Raw genomic sequence first — 18,939 nt, 5'->3', positions numbered from 1 at the left:
CTATTCAGAAATCTTCAACTTTTCATCAAACACATGTATGCCAGATGAGACGATGGGATGCCTTATAAAAGAAGAATATTCCTAAATATATATTTAAACTTTAAATTTTCGATTTTTTGACAGACAGTCGGGCATGGTTATATAGACTCACCTTGATTTGATTCATCAAACACACATCCTTCTGCTTTTAGTCGAGCTTTGTGTATATAAAAACATAAAACAATAACTTGAACTTATATAAACAATATTACTTTTATTCTTACAAAATAACTTAAGATTAGCAATCAAATTTCTTTATATGAGAGATATGCAGAGACTTCTGCAAACAACCAAGAGTGCATCGAGGCAAAGCTCCTTCAGTTGACTATCACGAAATCGTTGCACTTGGCTGGCAAGACGGAGGGAAATGCCTGCTGCGAGTTCTGCCAGTCGAGGGCCGTTTGAGCTGGAGTCACAGTCGCCAGTTGCGGTGGTGCTGCAACCACTTGTGGGCTGGTGGTGGTCACCACGACGGGAGATCCTCGCCTTCGTCCATTCAGTGTGACAGCCGCTGGACCCGAGGTGGGCACCACGACGAGATTGCGCTCCATCGAGCGCTGGCAGCGACGGCAGGGACGACCCCAGGCCCAAGGTCGCACCACATAGAGCAGTCCGCGACGATGATGGCACTCGCACTGAATATTAACCTGTTGCACCGCCGTCATCTTGCTCGAGTGTCTGTTAGTTAACTGATGTCTAGCTGCCTCAAGCTGCTTGCATTTATAGTGTGAATGGATTTTTGAGTGTTATCATCGCTATCAGATATCTCTATTATCGTAATCTCTCACTTTTGTTATCAATAGTTTGCAATTTGCTGTGATTCATGGCGTATCGGTGATTGGAGGTCGTGTGGCGCCTAATGATTCAGCGTGGGGGCCACGGCTAGACCTCTGCGCCCTTGAGAACTCAGCGCAGCGAGTGGAAGGCGTTTGCACACTCCACACACGTTTCGTAATGAGTACTTAAGCACTTGTCAGAGCGAGATAGCGAGAGAAGATAAGGGTCTTTCTGCAGGCGTTGTCTGATTACTCGAATATCTCAATTGCTTGCATATTTGAAGACAATCGAACCAGGTAATAACTGTTGTGGTCTATGTTGACAAGTTTGAGTGAAAATATATTAAAGGATTATTTTTATATATAAGACAGAAGTGGGCAGGTCACATAACAGTAGTTATGTATATATTCTTGCTGATGGAAAATGACGGCGAAGTCTTCGCCTATCCGCCCATTTCACTGTTCGTCCGTTCGTCATTCCGTATGAATGAATGCAACGATGTGATTTCTATCGTAGACGAACTTTCAGTATCAGTATTTCATAGTCAGCTATAGATTTCTTACTAGTTTGAAGCTAATTATTATAGCAGATGGCCAATATTATGAGTGAAGCTGATAAATTGATTACGAATTAATAACATAACTGCGGTCAATAGTGCCCATTTTCTTTCTCTCTATCTTTCTTGTTCACTCTCTTCTCCATATGTTGTCAGAACGTGAATAGGCATAGGCCCTTATAAAGATCAGTCACTGTTGATCATATTCATAGATAATATAGTAGTTCTCATATAGGGGCTTGTCAAATAATAAAGGGCTTCATCGTGTACGAGTTGCGCCTCTTGAGATGTTCCTTAGATTGAGCAAAAACTCTATATCCACACCTTCTATGAGTCTGACGTGGCTATTCAAGATTACTATAGATAAACCCTACATAAAGATCAATAATATTAAATATCTTAATAGGGAATTAAAAATGAAGGTATTTCAGACTTTTTGATTTTGTTGAAAATTTGAGGAAAAGCTATATATATATATAAATATCATATTTATGGCCAATATCATCAAGTCATCACAGTTGATTGCAGCTAGATCAGTATATAGTAAAGTCCATCCATTCAATGCAATAATCGATATAGATATACTGGCGAAAACTGAGTAAAAACACTAAATTTCCATTTGAAAGAAAAGTTTATTAAGTTTTCCAATTCAGATGAAATATTTTTGTTAACTTTGTATATATAATTCAATATTCCAGTATTGCTTCACTTCCTTGACTCAGCTAATAACCAATGTTTCATTATATGCGGGTGACAATGTTTGCTGTGTGGTGACCACCTGCTGCACCTGTTGCACTTGCTGCACCTGTAGCCCTGGTACCGTCTGTGTCGTCGTTGTGGAGACCACAACAGGGGATGATCGATTCGTGAGGGCGGGAGTCACTGAGACGGCAGCTGCACCCTGGGTGGGCACGACGACCACATTGCGCTCCATCATGCGCTGGCAGCGACGACACGGACGACCCCAAGCCCAGGGCTTGAGCAGAAAGAGCGGTCCATGATGGTGGGGGCACTCGCACTGTATGTTCACCTGCTGTACCTCTGCCATATTGCTCGCTTGCCGTTCGTTTCGGTACTGAATTCAAAACAGTTTCGGCTCTTGAATTTATAACACAAAGATAATTTATCGATGGCTCCTTATCAGTTCATATTCTAATCCTGTTGAATATCTTATCAGGGAAGTGCCTTCATGATGGATCTAGCCACCATCGGCTGTGATTCATATGCTTTACTGGGGTCAGCCTTGCTGCGGTTTCTGTGACTCATGGGGATCTTACGGGCATAGCCCGAGTAGCATCTATCATGCTCAACTCCGATTGATATTCAGTCATAAAAGATTCTTTAAGCTAATCAGATTTCGATCACTTACATGAATTGGTAGTCAATAGCTGTTATCAAAGACTTTATACCTTAAGGTCCTATTGATACTCATTTTACTATCTAAGTTATGCACGGTTATAGTTCGGAGCTATGTATATAAACAAAGGGTTTTACATACTAAAGCCTGTTTTCTGATTGCTGGCCCAATCAAGTTAGTTTTGCGTAAGATCAAGTCTTGTCATATTCCAATAATACATCAAAGCTTCACAGACTCACACAACATTAAAACAACATAGCGTACATAGCCAAAAATATGGTAAGAGTTGAACTAATTTTTCACAAGCAATTCTTTAATAAATATTATCTACATAGAATTCAAGCGTCGAGATTATTGCTGAGTTCAATTTCCGTGAAAGGCATTTCGCTTCAGGTATATCTAAAGTAATATGAATATACATTTCAAATATGTAAAAAACATTTCTTAACAGAGGAAGCCAAATGGAAATACATTTTGGAAATGGCCGAACGTAGAGATAGAAGGAAGACTTGGAATAGACTGAATCGGATTCGTCGAGCTCGAATTCTTCAAAATCTCATCATTTTCGTTCCGATTTGTAGCTTGATAGCGGATCACCTATTTAAGTATATAGATGGTCCGGAATCAAATTCAGTTTAAGAAGACTTTCATGTTTCTCTGTTCAGACACTAAACATTAAAATACTTGAAGTTAAAATTAAGAAAAGAATATATAACAATAATATAAAAATTGTCTGTATTTCTTTAATTTTTGCTATTATCACTTACAGATTAAAAATAACTTTCAAGAAAGTGTATTTTGTAGAGTAGTAGCAGTAGTAGTGAGCAATACGAAGAGTGTGAAGAAAAGATGAGCACAGCGGAAAACGAGTCGAACTCCCAAATGCTCGGAGTATTTATAATTGAACGAAAGAAAAGAGAATACAAAGAATCTCTGTAGCTGTATGTTATTCCATGGAGCATCAACTCCGCTATGACTGTAGCTGTAGCCAGCCAATCAAACGTTGCTTGCTCGCAAGAAAAACGCGAGATTCATCGTACATAGAAGATCGTGTGTGCCAAGCGATTTGAGTGTGAGAGAAAGCGAGTGCTTAATAAGCCAGCCAATCACACGACTGCTCGTAGTGTGCGCGTGTGTGTGAGAGAGAGCAGAGGCCTATGCTCAGCTACAGCTGCTCAGAGCACAGCTTATCAATTGCGTGAGAAGAGTGCGAGCAATGTGGGTATGAGCAGAGCAGAAAATGAGACTCAGTTCAAGCTCTGCACGATTGAAAGAAGAAGAACTGAAATCAAGAGACGAACTCACGCAAGTTGAGCTAGCTGCGGAAGCAGAGCAGACTGAGTAACAATTCTTCAAGCATTGTGCTCACGATTGAAAGAAGAAGACAAATGATCACTGCAAGGGACTGCTTATTGGAGCTAGGCTGCACTTGACGCAGTGAATTGGCGGTGGGAAGTTGGTGTAGGAGAAATGGGTTTTCTCGTATGTGTTAGTTCGTTCGTATATACATATGTATGTATGTCTATTAGTAAGTAATAAGAAGCATTGTCTATGACAAATGCAGTTGCAAAATTAGGTTTTTTGTATGAACAATGCATTATTATTATGAAAGGTAGAACACAAGCAAAAATGAATAAAAGTTAATACAAATAATTTATCTTGTATATATATATATACATATCATATATCTTTTAAAAGCTAATAATATATTTTTTAAAACAACGTCTATAAATAATTTTATCAGCCGAATTAAATTTACCAAAAGTTTTCTTTTGATGCTAGGTGTTAGTATGAAATGCTATATAAGAATTATAGGGAATATGCCTAACGCTCCAGCTAAAATTTTATTTAATTAATTCACTAATTATCCAGGCGCATACACCCGAGCCAAAAGTATTGCTGCCATCAATGGCAGAATTTTAACCCAAAGCAAAACAAAAATTTGAGATAATTAAAATAAATAAATTTTCATAATGCCATTAAAGCAATTGTCGCATTAGTCAAAAGCTTTTAATAATATTAAATACATTTAGTCACAACTTTTACATAACTTTTTACATTTATGCGATTGACAAATAACAAATAGAAGCTTTCAGTTTTGTTTGGTTTTGTTAGTCATATAATTTCAATTAATAAAAAATAAATACGGTATTTTGTTGTTGTTCTACATTTGAATGCGAATTCAATGTGCGCTTGTTACCAACAGGGCCGCTGTTGCTCCACAATGACGACTTCCTCGCGTGGACGACGCCCGCCGATGTTGAACTCGATGAGTGGTCGACTGGGTCGCACCACATCCACCTCAACCATGGGTGGTTGTTGGTAGACAGCCGCTGGTTGGATCACCTCAACACATTCCGGTCTGTAGGAGGGATAGCGCGAGCCGACATCGATCTCAACAACGGGGCGTGGCAGACGTGGTGGCACAATATCCACCTCCACAATGGGACGTCCATGATGATGGTGGTGGTGATGGCGGCGCTCGTCGTCGTAGTAAGACATGATTCCTTAGTTAAATATCTCTCTGAATATCCTTGGGTCCCGTTGTAGCGCCTGCTCTGGCGATTCTTCGTTAACTGAACTAGTTTCACAACTGCTCAACATATTTAAGCAGACAGTTCGCAGGTGGGTACTTTTTTTTTTTTTTTGTGTAATTGGGAGCTTAGTTCGCTATCTTGTCAGGTGGTCTTAGTCTGCTTTCGATAAACATTTGACAAAGCACTTCCAGTGCGGCCGCACAATGAACAGAAGCGAAAAATCCCAAATTACGAATTGCAACAAATTTTGCAAATTTAGATATGTGAATCAGAGTTTTTTTTTAATCAATTTTATTTTACAAATATATTCATTTATTTATTTTAAATATATTTATTATAATTAATTATATATTTTATATATTTTTTATTACTGTAGTTTATTATTTTCTAACTTTCCCATATTATCATATATCCTATGATTTCCATATCATCGATAAGGCCTACAAAAATTAAGCCTTTCAGAGTCTACAAAACAAAAGTAAAATTGTCAATAACAATATTTATACAATTAAATGGCGTGCAGGTTTAAAAACGGGTGCAAAACATGATAAGATATACGATAAACATTATATATAAATATGTATATACTCATTTGTCATTGCTAAAAATGAATAGCACAATTTTCTCTACTCTGAGTCAGGATCAGGGTATAATGCTTTGCAGAAGAAGGCGTGGCAGACATAATAAAGCTTGTTCAGGTTGAAGAGCTGAGGTGATCAGATGCAGATCAATTTGATTGCATTATCTCAAAGTACTCTCAGATCAGGTCTGATATCAATATCAAAATTTTTGATCTTGAAATGATTTCTAAATTATTATTTTATATACTGCGAATCAAGGTATATTATAGTGGAGACCCTTTGTTCATATATGTGTGACATAAACTACAATAAGCTCGATATGGAATTCGGGGTATTGATAGGTATGCTCTAGTCAAACCCATCTACTTGGTAAATTAAGCTAGATAATGAAATAATGAAATTTATTGCGTAGCTGCCGTTTTGTATTGTTGCTTGCATTCCCAACTCATTTAATGGCCAAAGGTCGTTAATAATATGTTTAGTATATAATATTTATAATATTCATATTTAGTAGTTATATAAACAAAACATAAACCTACGCTTGCATCAAATTATAGAAGAATTGTAGAAATTTTTTAACAATGTTTTTTCTCTAACGGATTACGTTTTGGGCCTAAAATTATGTTATATAAATTATAATAAAAGGTATCTTGTATTATTGGAATATTAGTGGTAGTATATTATATGCAACTTGAACTAACAAAGAATCATTTGAACTTAAAAAGTTCCACCTTAAAGCTTTTTATGCTCACCTAAACTCTAGCTTCTGTTTTCGTTATCTTCTACTATCTTCAAAAATATATTTAATTAAATTCTATTTAGACTTTAGACTTTAAGTATTTGAGTAAATAAAAAATGTTTAAAAATATATGTCTATAAAATACTTTATTTGCTATATTACATTTTTACCTAAATCTACTACGTTCTATAGATATATGTTCAGATTAGGCTTATACTACAATTCGTGGCTAACAAGTGGACTTTAACACTCTTTACACTATTATATCTGCTATTACAATCCTTATACAGTCTGACAATAAAAAACCGAAAATATCAATATTTGATTGTTTAATAATTGCAAATTATAGATTCATTTATTTTATATAGTGCGCACAAAGGGAGCGCGAATAAAGTAATTCACAGAGTTTTCGACACTTTTGGGATTCCGAATTGTGATTCGTCTACCACTGAGGATAGGGTGGATTATTGGTGTGGGAATATGGCTGTTGGTATTGATAGGTCTGCTGCTGCAGCTGCTGCTGCTGGTAGTAGCCCGCTGTGGCCACGGACATGCCGCCGCCATATGGCTGTGGCATCATCATCGGAGCACCAACTGGTGCTGGCGGTGGTGGGGGCATGTAGGCGGGTGCCTGATTGACTACGACGACCTCGGGCCTAGCAATCGGCGCCGGATAATATGCGCCACCCCAGCCGGAGATAACATCAATCTCGATATCTATTAAAAAGTTTATACAAATTATTATTACTGCTCTCCTCTCTCTCTCGTTGTACTAGTTCTGCTCATGCTCACTTGGGCGATGATGGCGATGATGATAGCCAAAGCGATATGAATCTTCATAGTACACCCGCATGGCTCCAGTGTTTGCGCCTGTGCTGCCTCGAGCAACACTTGTCCTCTACTGAATCTTATCGTTGGCCAGACAACTCTATTTCGCAGAGAACTTCCAGTGCAGTTGTGGCCCATCAATCAGTTCTGAGCTTATTTGGCATTTTCATTCCAGTTGGCAGATAAGAGCAAAACAATCGCGCACTGCTGTGGTTAGTCATTTTGCCTCGACTAGAAACGACTGATAGCATTTGTGGCCGATAAGTCGAGGGGGGTTTGTATCATAGACCCGTTTGTCTAGGGAAGTCAAGAAGTCTAGTACTTTCCCGTTTTATTAGCTATGTTTATATAATTATCTCATTAGCTTGCAAAAAGTAAAATTTGTGTTTATTGCTTCGACTTTGGAACTTGTTTGAAAGCTGATCCAAACTATTGTATATTTGATCTGTATTTCATTTTGTATCTACATAAAAGTTCTATGAGAATCAGAAGAAGAAGAAAATGTACAACATTTTATATATTTCATAATTCGGTAAAAAAACAAGTAAGAAAGCTCTAGTCGAGACTGCTCGACTACGAGATCCCCTGAACCCTTGGAGCAATAGATATTTCAATACTTTTTCGCGACTTTCAGCTTACACAAAGAAATACGCACACACACACACACACACACACACGCACGTACGCACACACAGGCATACATACACACACACGCATACAGACACACATACACACACACACGCATACATACACAAACGCATACACACACACATATACACACACACATACACACACAAGCAACCACGCATAAACACGCATGGGCGGCAGTGAGCGCTTACTATGAGAACTTAATTGCTTAATAACTTTTTTGTGGACGTACGATCTTCATGAAACTTTCAGATTATGATTATGACATGGATATGCATATAATTGCCAAAGCACAAGTCTTTAGTATTTGAAATAAGCTTTTTACAAAAGTGAGGGTGAGGGGGTGAATTTAAGGGTGGGGGGTAAATTTTAACAAAAACCGAAATTGTATAAATTGCATATAGGCATACCTAAAAAATTTTGAGACTCTAGCAATAAAGGTGTAGAAGATATAATTTTATAACTGGTTTTCGATAAGGTTTTTTATCGATAAAAAAAGATCGGGATGAGTTATCGATTTTTAATGATAAACTTGATATGCGCGCTGTAATTACGAACATTAAAAAAAAATTTTGAAGTCTCTAGCTCTTATATCTTCTGAAATCGACGCGTTCATACATACGGACAGACGGACAGACGGACAGACGGACGGACGGACAGACGGACAGACAGACGGACAGGGCCAAATCAACTCAGCTCGTCGCCCTGATCAAGAATATATATACTTTGTGGGGTCTGCCACGCCTCCTTCTGCCTGTTACATACATTTCAACAAAACCATTATACCCTGATTTCCCATTGAAAATGGGTTCAGGGTATAAAAAAAAAAGTGGATACAATATTTATTTTATACATTTAATTGTTTTATTTTTTTATACCCTGAACCCATTGAAAATGGGAAATCAGGGTATAATGGTTTTGTTAAAAGTATGTAACAGGCAGAAGGAGGCGTGGCAGACTCCACAAAGTATATATATTCTTGATCAGGGCGACGAGCTGAGTCGATTTGGCCCTGTCCGTCTGTCTGTCCGTCCGTCCGTCCGTATGTATGAACGCGTCGATCTCAGAAGATATAAGAACTAGAGACTTGAAATTTTCTTTCCTAGGTCCGTGTATATCACGCGCATATCAAGTTTTTCTTTATATATCGATAACTACTCCCGATATTTTATTATCGATCAACAACCTTATCGAAAGCTAGTTATTTAATTATATCTCCTACACCTTTAGAAAAATGCATGATGCATGAATTTGTTGATTATTATTAGTCATTTATATATATATAGGTATATATTTTATTATTAGTTTATATATATTGTCTACAAGCTCAAGGCTAACTGAAGGCTAGCTCATGGGCCTAAATAGTTTCCAAATATTATTATAAATTGAAAAGAAAGAATCAGAGCATTTATTTTTTGCCATGTTTCTTTCATACTCGTGAGACACCTCGCGTAACTTAAAGAGCAGCCCTCGTCATAGTTTCTGATTGGCTTTAGTACATAATATTTTGTCTCTAGCTAAACTACAACTAGCTAATTTGCCTGATCCATGCCTCAATAATCAATGTTTATGAAACACATCTGGCGCAGCTGGCATTAGGCTTATCGCATGGCCGTAGACGACATTGATAGAGACCAAATGCATAGATAACGGAATTGAACACATTTGCTGATAAGTTATATTAAATAAACGTATACATGTATACTTTATTTATTTTTTATTTATTTGGAGGTATATCGAATGTTCAGGTGTTTTCCTGTGTCTATGAAATATTTGTGTGCTGCGTAAATTCAAGGAAAATGTCCTTCGGCTTCGTCTAGTAGCTGGGAGGTGGATTGTGGTAGTGGTTGTCGGCGGGTGGGTAATAGGCTGGCGGTGGCGGTTGTGGCTGCTGCTGCTGGACCACAACCACATTGGTGGGTCTGGGTGGTGGTGGCGCCTGCTGCACCACAACGACGGGCGCTGGACGTGGTGGCGGTGGTGGCGCCTGCACCACCACAACGTTGTTATGATGGCGACGCGGCCAGCGTGGTGCGATCTGCACATTGATGATGGGTCCACGACGTGGTGGACCACCGCAACGATCACCGGGAGCCATTTTGTTTTTGATTGAAAAAGCGAAAACTTTCTAGATTTTTGTATTGATGGAACACACGTCTCAATGCGTTCGCTTAAATTAGTCAACTGAAATGAAAGCTAAAGCGTAGCTCGAATTTGGTAACGGTAGAGAAAGAAAAAAGCTTTTTTCGCATATATCATACATATTACTCATACGCAGAGTGTGCTTTACGACAAGTGAGAGAGAGTTGAAGAGAAAGAGAGAGAGAGAAAGAGAGAGCCTAAAGTATTTATAGCTCTTCTTATCTATATGCCATCGACTTTTTTCGATTGATTATTTTTTATCATTTACAATTTATTGCTTTAACTATTGAAAATCGCAAAGTGTTTGAGATGTTTTACTAATGGAATTTGTGGATTTAGCCATGCTATGGGCTAGTCTGCTGACTCATTGCAACTTGTACTTTACTTAATTTCTAACAAGTTTTTGAACACATATGAGTCATATATGATATTACCAATTTTGATTTTATAATGATAACTTGCTGTTTATAGGGCGGTAGCAGTAGATTAGGAAGAAGTTGAGATAAATTATTGCTTTTAATTTAATTTTATGTCTATATTCATGATATTATGTAAAGATACTGGCTAATAGGTAAGATCAATTTTAGATGAAATTTCACAGTGAATTTGTGCGCAGTAAACTCCTCTTCATCTTCTCAAATTCTGACATAACTGTTGTTAGTAGATAAACTCACTTGAGGATTACTTGACATCCGGAGTCATAGCTTTGGGTAAGAGCTTTGGTATTCAGCAGACGTAATACAATTCATGATCTAATAAAGTTGCAATCAAATAATTCAACGGTTGAACTTTATTGTTCTGCAAAAGGAAAAGGTTTTTATAAAATTTATATTCTATATAAATACCTATTTCATAGCAAATCCCTCTGGTTCTAAGTCAATCTGATAAATGGATTAATTTGATTTTGGCAAAAATTTCTAGACTGTGGACTTGAATATTTGACCTTATAAGAACTGTGTAATATTGAGAAGTTTATTAAATTGAATAGGATTTTATAGCAGGAAATAATGGCATTATATTTATGAGTAAAATATATTATAAATATAACTTATGTATCAAGTATATAATATGTCAAATATTAAATAAATAAATAAAATATAATATATGTCAAATATTAAATAAATAAATAAAATATAATATATGTCAAATATTAAATAAATAAATAAAATATAATATATGTCAAATATTAAATAAATAAATAAATCAAATATTAATAAATAAAATATGTACAAAGAACCTTTACTAAAATATGTGGGCTGGTTTTTTATATTTAAAAATTCAAGGGATAAGGTACACATACACATGAGAAGCATCGTCACTGACTTCTAGATTCAATCAGTTCAAGAATCAATCAAACAATATAATACAAGTGTCATCATAGATATTCAGCTATAAATTTCGATTATGATGTTCAAATGTGAAATTCGAAATTTGTAATGCGTTGAGTTCCCCATTTTTTTGGCATTTGCTAATTGAGTTGTTGTTTCACTTGTAGCCTTTCACGAGTGTGTGGTATATCACTGTGTGAGTATGTGTGTATGTGCGTGGTGTGCATTTGCAGCGCTTGAGTGTCACGGTGATCAAAGCCAAAGGGAGAGCGGAGAGTATTCCGAGGCAGGTTAGATGTGTTACAAGTCGGGATGGGCGGAGGCGGAGGCGGGGGGCGAGGCCGACGGGCTATGACAGGCGCAAAAAAGTTAAACATGCACAAAGCGAGCGACTTGGGAAAGTTTTTAACTGGCTGAAAGTAGGAAATGAATGCGAGTTGCGAGGCTTATGCCGCATAACTCGTACATATTGCAAAATGTGTTAAGTTAAGGGAGAGAGAGAGCGAGAGAGGGAGAGGGAGAGAAAAAGTGAGGCAGTCAGTTTGACAGCGCGTAGCCAATATAATAATGCCGCTTGGCTTCGCACAGAGCCTCTGCCATGCCTTGGCTTGGCTTGGCTTGGCTCGGCTCTTTTCGCATGCATATTTTAGGAAATGAATTGCAAGCCTGTGCAAGATAAAGGCGCCAGCGTCTCAGCGTTTCAGCGTTTCAGCGTCTCACAGCGCGTCTCGTGTGGAGCGCGAGCGAATCGATAACTGTCAAAAAATAAGCCGGCAAGCAACACGCAAGACACAGCGCGGCGTGGGGCGCAAGCGAGGGCAGATTCAGAAGTCGCGAGGCGGCACACAATTTAAATATTAATGGAGCTGCGCAAGAGGCGCTCAGGCACAGGCAAAGCCACAGCCACAGCCATAGCCGTAGCACACGGCATAGCCAAAAAACCGTAACCGTAAAACTCAAACCGTAAGCCGAGTAACTGCAACGGCAGCTGCAGCTGCAGCAGGATTGGCTGGGAAACGCATTTCCTGCATATGTCAGGAAAATGAAAATGTCGAAGCAGAGCTAAAGCGAAAACTATGCTCAAGTTGTTTTCTTTTTTTTGGGCCAGATCGATTGGTAAAAGGCAGAGCCGCAGGAGCAGGAGAGGGCGCAAGCCGAAGGGCAGGTCGCAAAGGGGAAGCTCTCACAATTTATTTTGCTTTATTTTGACTTGATTTTTGACAATTTCATACAGCAAATTTTAAACAGAAAAAAAAAGAAAAAAAAAAACTTTGATGGCAATTAAAAATTATTGAAGCCTGTCAAAATGAAACAGCTCAATTACCAACAACAACAATAACAACAGCAACAACAAGAACGATAACTATATAGAAATAAATGTCGATTTGGGTTAAAAGTTGTGACAGCTATGATTACATGATGATTGCATCAGCTAAAACTCTTGAACTAAAACAAGGGCAAAAAGTATTGAAAAACAAAAATTTGAAACTACAGGAGTGAAAGGAGAGACAGAGAGAGAGAAAGAGAGAGAGAGAGAGAGAGACGGAGAGGGTTGAATTTATATATAGAAATAATAAGTGAATCTCCACTAGAGAAGAACTAGAGAGAAAAACAAATAAATATAAATATTAAATTGACTGGATAAAAAAACATGTTGATTGGATGGGTAGAGATAGAAATATGAAGAGATAAATATGGATGAATATACATTGGGGGATACATAAATTGAGGCCTGAACAGATAAAAGAATAGATTGAAAGATAATTAATATGATATATCGAAGCGAAGGCAATAATCTATCTATTGGATATATTTATTTGTACTCTCAAATCACATTAAATAATTAAATATAGATTGAATATAAGTGGAAGATCTCATAGATTCTTTGGGCTCCTAATTGGGTGCAGCATATATTGTAGCTAATATTATATATACATATAAATAATATATTCAAATGCCTAGCTATAAATTTATAACTTTGTGCTTATATTTTACTTAAAAAAAAAAGAAAAAATACAAATAAAAATTAAATAATATAGATTTAAAAAAAAAAAATAAATACTTCAAATTGACTATTAAAAATTTCTAAAAAGTATAATTTGGAAACGAAATTTAATTTAACATGTGTATATATTATTATATTATATCCACATGTATGTATTAAAAATAATAATAAATAATAAAAAAAAAAAATAAATAAATAATAAATAAATATAATCAAAAAAAAAAAAAAATCGCGGAAGCTATTTTTTTTAAAGACATATTTACATATATAAAAAATAATTCAAATTATTAAAAATATAATAAATAAAATACAAAACTACTAAAATATATATTTATAATTATATATATGTATTTATATATATAAAAAAAAAAACAATTAATATTAATAATTATTAAGAACTGTCAAACTAATTTTAAATAATACACTTCTATAATGAAAGAAAAATCAGTATTAATAATACTAATAATGATTTTTGTACACTGAATTGAAACGTTTTCACTGTATTCAGATTATTTTATATGTGTCACAGCTCAAGGTAAAATATATATGTAAATAAGTTGTAAATACTTTTAATTACATGCAGTTGGCCGTAATGAACATTAGAGCTCATATGCTCTAAGTTAATTATGATATCAAATCATTTTGTTTACTCAATCGTTGATGATTCTCGGAATTGCCCCTCCCCAACGCGCCCCCTGCTCTTTTAAGTTAGCCTCCCTTCATTCATCCCCCACTTTCTAATTGCTTTGCGTTTATTGTCGCAGAGAGACACACGAGTTGTGAGAAATTTAATCAGAAAGCAATTCACGCACGCCTTTGCCACTCGTTCAACCTAATGAAGCAGAGGCCGCAGAACAAAAATGTTGAAGTTCTTCCGAAATATGTGTGAGTGCGTGTCAGTGTGTGTGTGTGTGTGTGTGTGTGTGTGAGGCAAAGCAATGTCAAAACGTCAGTCGGCAAATACTTTGTAGCTATGTTGTGTAACGCCATGGAGCTCCGTTGTCAAGCCAAGTGTAAAAGTGGCTCAAAACTCGACGACCGAGCCCAACCCCGACCCCAGCTTCGGCCCTAACTCCAATGTCGACCCCCCGACAGCCCCTGGCTGTGGCAGCGTCCACTCGAGTGTGCAATTAGGTGAAAATAAATGGTTTAACAAACGCCTCGAAGTATGCAATCATTTAAATTTCACTTCATTTGTCCTTTTCATGATTCCAGTGCGAAGGACGAACCCCTGCTCCTCCTGCGCCTCCTGCTGCGCATTCCTAGACACCAAATTACAGAACCAAACAAAATTATTTTGATTTATATGCAAGGCGAGGACTCGCCTTGGACCCCATTGCCCACTGCCCATTGCCCACTGCCCAGGGCCCGCCCACCTGCCTGTCAGCGTCTTGTTTTCTTTACGTTTTTACGTTTCTCTCCTTCTGCATTTATTTTTGTTCTTTTCCTGCCTTCTTTTTTTTTTTTTTTTTTTTGTATGCCTTTGCCTACCCTCGACTGTCAATAGATTTGGCCCAAACTAAATGCTTTGATTCGCTGTGGACACGAGCGAATTTGAAATGCAAATTTAATTTGAGACGCGACGCTGGCATTCTTTCACCCCAAAGTTGTTGCTCAAGCAGCGTGGGCTGCTCACATTAATTGCCCACATTCCTCAGCTGCTGCTCCTGCTCCTGCTGCTCCTCGTGCTACTCCTGCTGCTGCTCTTCTATTCAAGTCGCTGCGCGTTTTGCCTGTTAATTTTGCGCCAAATCAGCAACAACTTTGGCTTTTCCATTCCGATTTTCCATTTCGATTTGTGCCGTGTGCATAAAATTTTACGCTGACTAACAGAAACTAAATCGGCAGTGCAGGCAGTGCGAGTTGGCAGCTGCCTTCCCGGCGCTGAGTGTTTTCTGGCCTGATTGAAATGTTGCCAACTATTGCGAAAACTACTCACAAAACTTTATTGGCAAATTGATGAAGTGCTCCTGTTCTACATGTGTGTGTGTGTGTGTGTGTGTGTGTGTGTGTGTGGCTCCTTGCTTTGGCTAGGCTGCAAAACAATTTCTAGTCAAGTTGCCTACACTTCAGTTTAGAAACTGCCTTTACCTCTGCCTCCTCCTTCCCCTCCACTACGCCTCTGGCCTTCTCTCCTTTCGCTGTTGCATGCCGCCTGCAATTTGGCGGCGCTGATATGCAAATTAAGTTGTTGCGCTAAACGACGTGCCGGGAAACAGGTTCGGGTTCGCTCTCCCCCTCTCTCTCTTCCACTCTTTGCCCTCTCTCTCTCTACCCCACTCTTTGTCTTCTTTGCATCTGGAAGGCTCCAGCCGTTAGCTAACTCTGGCTCATTTGTATTACAATTCGTAACAAACTGTACTCCAATGTGTATGTGTGCGTATGTGTGTGTGTGTGTGAGCTTTCAAAAGTTTATGCGCTCTCGAATATGCACTTCAATTTCATATGCGAGGTTTGCAAGCAAAGCAATTCTGATTAGAAGTCATGCAACAAATAAAATAATATGTATGCATATGTTTTTAAAAAAATCTTAAATGGCATACACTATTTATTAATTTCTTTAAAATTATGCTCTGAAATATGTATAATATTGTTAATATGAAATTTGTATATTAATGTAAAATGTAAAAAATATAATATATTATAATGAAAATATATACAATTACAAAATACAAAATATATAAATAAATAAATAAAATATGAGTTTTTTCTTTCTTATTTATTTTATTTGTTTATGCAATGATCTTCACAATATTAATTAATATATATTTATTTATTTATTTTTATCATTTTGTTTTATTATTATTTCTCTTTTTCTTAAGAAAAAGTTTATACTCGGCTTAATTTAAAACTGTGTGTGGTAAAATATCAAAAGCTAATATTGCAATTGATTTTGGTATATATTTATATTATAATTGAATATATTTAATGATAATTTTTTTTTTTTTGTATTGAAAATCATACATATAAATTTATTCATTCTTAATTGCATTGATTGTTTAATTTGATTTAATTTTCCTATTCTGTATTCATTCTAATTTGTAATGTAATTATGTCTACATATCAACATTAACTTATTTTAATTTGAAATGATTTGACAATATTAATATTTGATTTTATTTATAGTTAAATTGATAGATTTAATATTATGTATATACTTTCATTTATTTTAATTTTGCTTCAATTTATTTGTATTTAATTTTGTATAATTTCGATTTAATTTGATTCTTGCTCTTCCTTTTTATAATTTCTCAGCAATCGTCAATTGACGGCAATCGGAAGAATTCGAATTGAATTCAATTAGCTCTTCAGCATTTACACCTGTTCGGAGTTGTTGTTGAAAACCTTTGACACGCGCCTCGCTGCTTGCATGATTTGTTGCATGTGGCTGGCTGGCTGGCTGGCTGGGTGGCTGGCTGGGTGGCCGGTTGGCTGGCAGGACTCGTGGCAAGATTTATGAGGACAGGAAAGTCGCGCGCGCCTGCATAAATTGGCCCGTAATCTGAGCAATGAGAGCAGCGAATGGCGAATGGCGAAAAGCGAATGCCGAACGGGGAATGGCGCAAAGCGCGCACTTCATTAGCTCAATAATTTCACAATAAATTATGCAAAGCGATTGTCAAAAAGGCGCAGCTCGGTTAACCAGCTTTTCAGTTTATCAATTTGTTTCGGCCTTTTTCTTTGTTGTGGGCCAACACAAAGCGCTGTCAATGGCGGCAAATCACACAAATTGAAATCTGAAATCAGAAATCAAAAATCCGAAATGGCCAAAGCCAAATTGAAAGTTTTTGGCCAAAAATGAAAATCCAAATCGAAAACGAAATCGAAATCGAAATGCCTAACGCAATTGTGAGCACAAAAGCCTGGGATCTATTTTAATGGCCGCGGCTGTGACCTTGTCAAATTATACGCTGAGCGCCACGGAAATGCGCTTTATGAGATTTGGCTTTGGACCCGCTGACTGAGCCGCGCTGAACGATGCTAAAACCGGCAACAAATGTTAGTTAAAAGCCCCATTTTCATATATTATTTATGGGCGACGTGGTGGAGCAGGAGGCGGCGGGGTGGCGGCTGGGGTAGGGGCAGATGTCGCTGCACAATTGTCGTCTGCGTGTGGCTGCAATTTTAATTAAAATTTATTGATTTACAGCTGAATAAATGCGCTCAGCAATTGCAATTGCGATTGCGATTGCAATTTCCATTTCCATTTTCAATTCCAATTGCAATCGCAATTGCTGTTGCATTTGCTGTTGCTGTTGCTGTTGCTGTTGCTGTTGCTGTTGCATCAATGTCCAAACGTTTGACCATCCTGATTCACTGATACCTCTTGACTCAGTCCGTCCGTCCGTCTCCATGGCCCGCTGCTCGCATTGTCTGTTTGAAGTCAAAAGACATCGGTGAATGCGCTCATTTGGCCACACGATTCAATAATCGAGTGCGGCTTAGAGCACTGTTTGCCTTTGGCTTCTGGCTATTTCCAACAAATATTAATGAATTGTTCATAATATGAATCTGAAGCTGAGAATCAAGCTCAGAAAAAATCTTATTCAATTGACTATAAAATGCATAGGTTTAGAAAATAAATATAAATATTAATAATAAAGTGTAAAAATAATAAGCAAATAAATAACTAAAAAGTTTTATAAAACAAATATGTATATCTATATGTATATTACAGTAGAATTTTTTTTTCGATTTACACAGAAAATCAAACTATCAAGAATTATTGAGAACCAATTTCCTTCAAGGGGATAGAATTTGTTTTCGATTTATCGCGATTTAGCGGGGTACAAATTATCGGAACTCGGCTGTATTAATATAAATATTATTTAATAATAATAATAATAATACTAATAGAAATAATAAGAATAATAATAATAATAATAATAATAATAATAATAATAATAATAATAATAATAATAATAATAATAATACTAATACTTATAATAATAATAATGATAATTAATAAATATATAATAAACAAAAATAAATAAATACAAATTATTTAAAAAATTTCAATGCAGCTTAGAGCGCTCCAATTAATATTTCTACATTTGTTATTCATGTAAATACACATTTTCTAAATTTGTCATTTATTTATATGTATATTTTGTATAAATATATAATCATAATTTCGCACTTTCTGTTTATTTGTAAATAAATAGAAACGTTTGAATTGTTGTTGCTGAAACGTAAATTAGCAAGCGCCAGCAATATTTTATTTAATTATTAATTATTTCTATGTTGATTTCAAGTATATTATGGCAAATAAAAAAAAAAAAAAAACATACAAATAAATAATGAGGCGGTATTTATTTTAGCGCGTGTTTAGTAATTGACATAAATATGGCCAAGTCGATTGTTTATGGCCTGCAAATAGCTTCGCTACTTGTTGAGTGCCA

The 18,939-nt window shown here is 36.6% G+C and overlaps 5 protein-coding genes and 1 long non-coding RNA gene across 6 annotated transcripts; 1 reads left to right on the top strand and 5 right to left on the bottom strand.

Moving 5' to 3' along the window:
- Positions 1 to 227: 227 nt before the first annotated feature.
- Positions 228 to 734, bottom strand: LOC26527142. The gene has a single exon (XM_015164799.3). The coding sequence runs from the start codon at positions 702 to 704 to the stop codon at positions 357 to 359; it is 348 nt and encodes a 115-aa protein (XP_015020285.1). The 5' UTR covers positions 705 to 734; the 3' UTR covers positions 228 to 356.
- A 1,250-nt stretch (positions 735 to 1,984) lies between these two features.
- On the bottom strand, positions 1,985 to 2,456 carry LOC26527965. The gene has a single exon (XM_015164798.3). It carries the CDS (start codon positions 2,418 to 2,420, stop codon positions 2,091 to 2,093), a length of 330 nt encoding a protein of 109 aa, XP_015020284.1. The 5' UTR covers positions 2,421 to 2,456; the 3' UTR covers positions 1,985 to 2,090.
- A 443-nt stretch (positions 2,457 to 2,899) lies between these two features.
- LOC26528196 lies at positions 2,900 to 3,458 on the top strand. The gene is made up of 3 exons (XR_001449345.3): positions 2,900 to 3,008; positions 3,065 to 3,122; positions 3,181 to 3,458. It is a non-coding gene; the product is annotated as an uncharacterized LOC26528196 (long non-coding RNA).
- Positions 3,459 to 4,680: 1,222 nt separating this feature from the next.
- LOC6575756 lies at positions 4,681 to 5,312 on the bottom strand. The gene has a single exon (XM_002001724.4). The coding sequence runs from the start codon at positions 5,229 to 5,231 to the stop codon at positions 4,926 to 4,928; it is 306 nt and encodes a 101-aa protein (XP_002001760.1). The 5' UTR covers positions 5,232 to 5,312; the 3' UTR covers positions 4,681 to 4,925.
- Positions 5,313 to 6,900: 1,588 nt separating this feature from the next.
- LOC6575755 lies at positions 6,901 to 7,496 on the bottom strand. Its single transcript, XM_002001723.4, has 2 exons — positions 7,379 to 7,496; positions 6,901 to 7,303 (listed from the first exon to the last, which is right to left on the bottom strand). The coding sequence occupies exons 1-2, from the start codon at positions 7,437 to 7,439 to the stop codon at positions 7,029 to 7,031; spliced, it is 336 nt and encodes a 111-aa protein (XP_002001759.1). The 5' UTR covers positions 7,440 to 7,496; the 3' UTR covers positions 6,901 to 7,028.
- Positions 7,497 to 9,734: 2,238 nt separating this feature from the next.
- LOC6575754 (extensin-1) lies at positions 9,735 to 10,254 on the bottom strand. Its single transcript, XM_002001722.4, has one exon. It carries the CDS (start codon positions 10,158 to 10,160, stop codon positions 9,879 to 9,881), a length of 282 nt encoding a protein of 93 aa, XP_002001758.1. The 5' UTR covers positions 10,161 to 10,254; the 3' UTR covers positions 9,735 to 9,878.
- Between the last annotated feature and the right edge of the window lie 8,685 nt (positions 10,255 to 18,939).

This window comes from Drosophila mojavensis, unplaced genomic scaffold, assembly GCF_018153725.1.
Source record: "Drosophila mojavensis isolate 15081-1352.22 unplaced genomic scaffold, ASM1815372v1 contig_36, whole genome shotgun sequence".
Classification (NCBI taxonomy): Eukaryota; Metazoa; Arthropoda; class Insecta; order Diptera; family Drosophilidae; genus Drosophila; species Drosophila mojavensis.
Note: the sequence above shows the minus strand (reverse complement) of the source record. Positions and strands in the feature narration are given on the sequence as shown.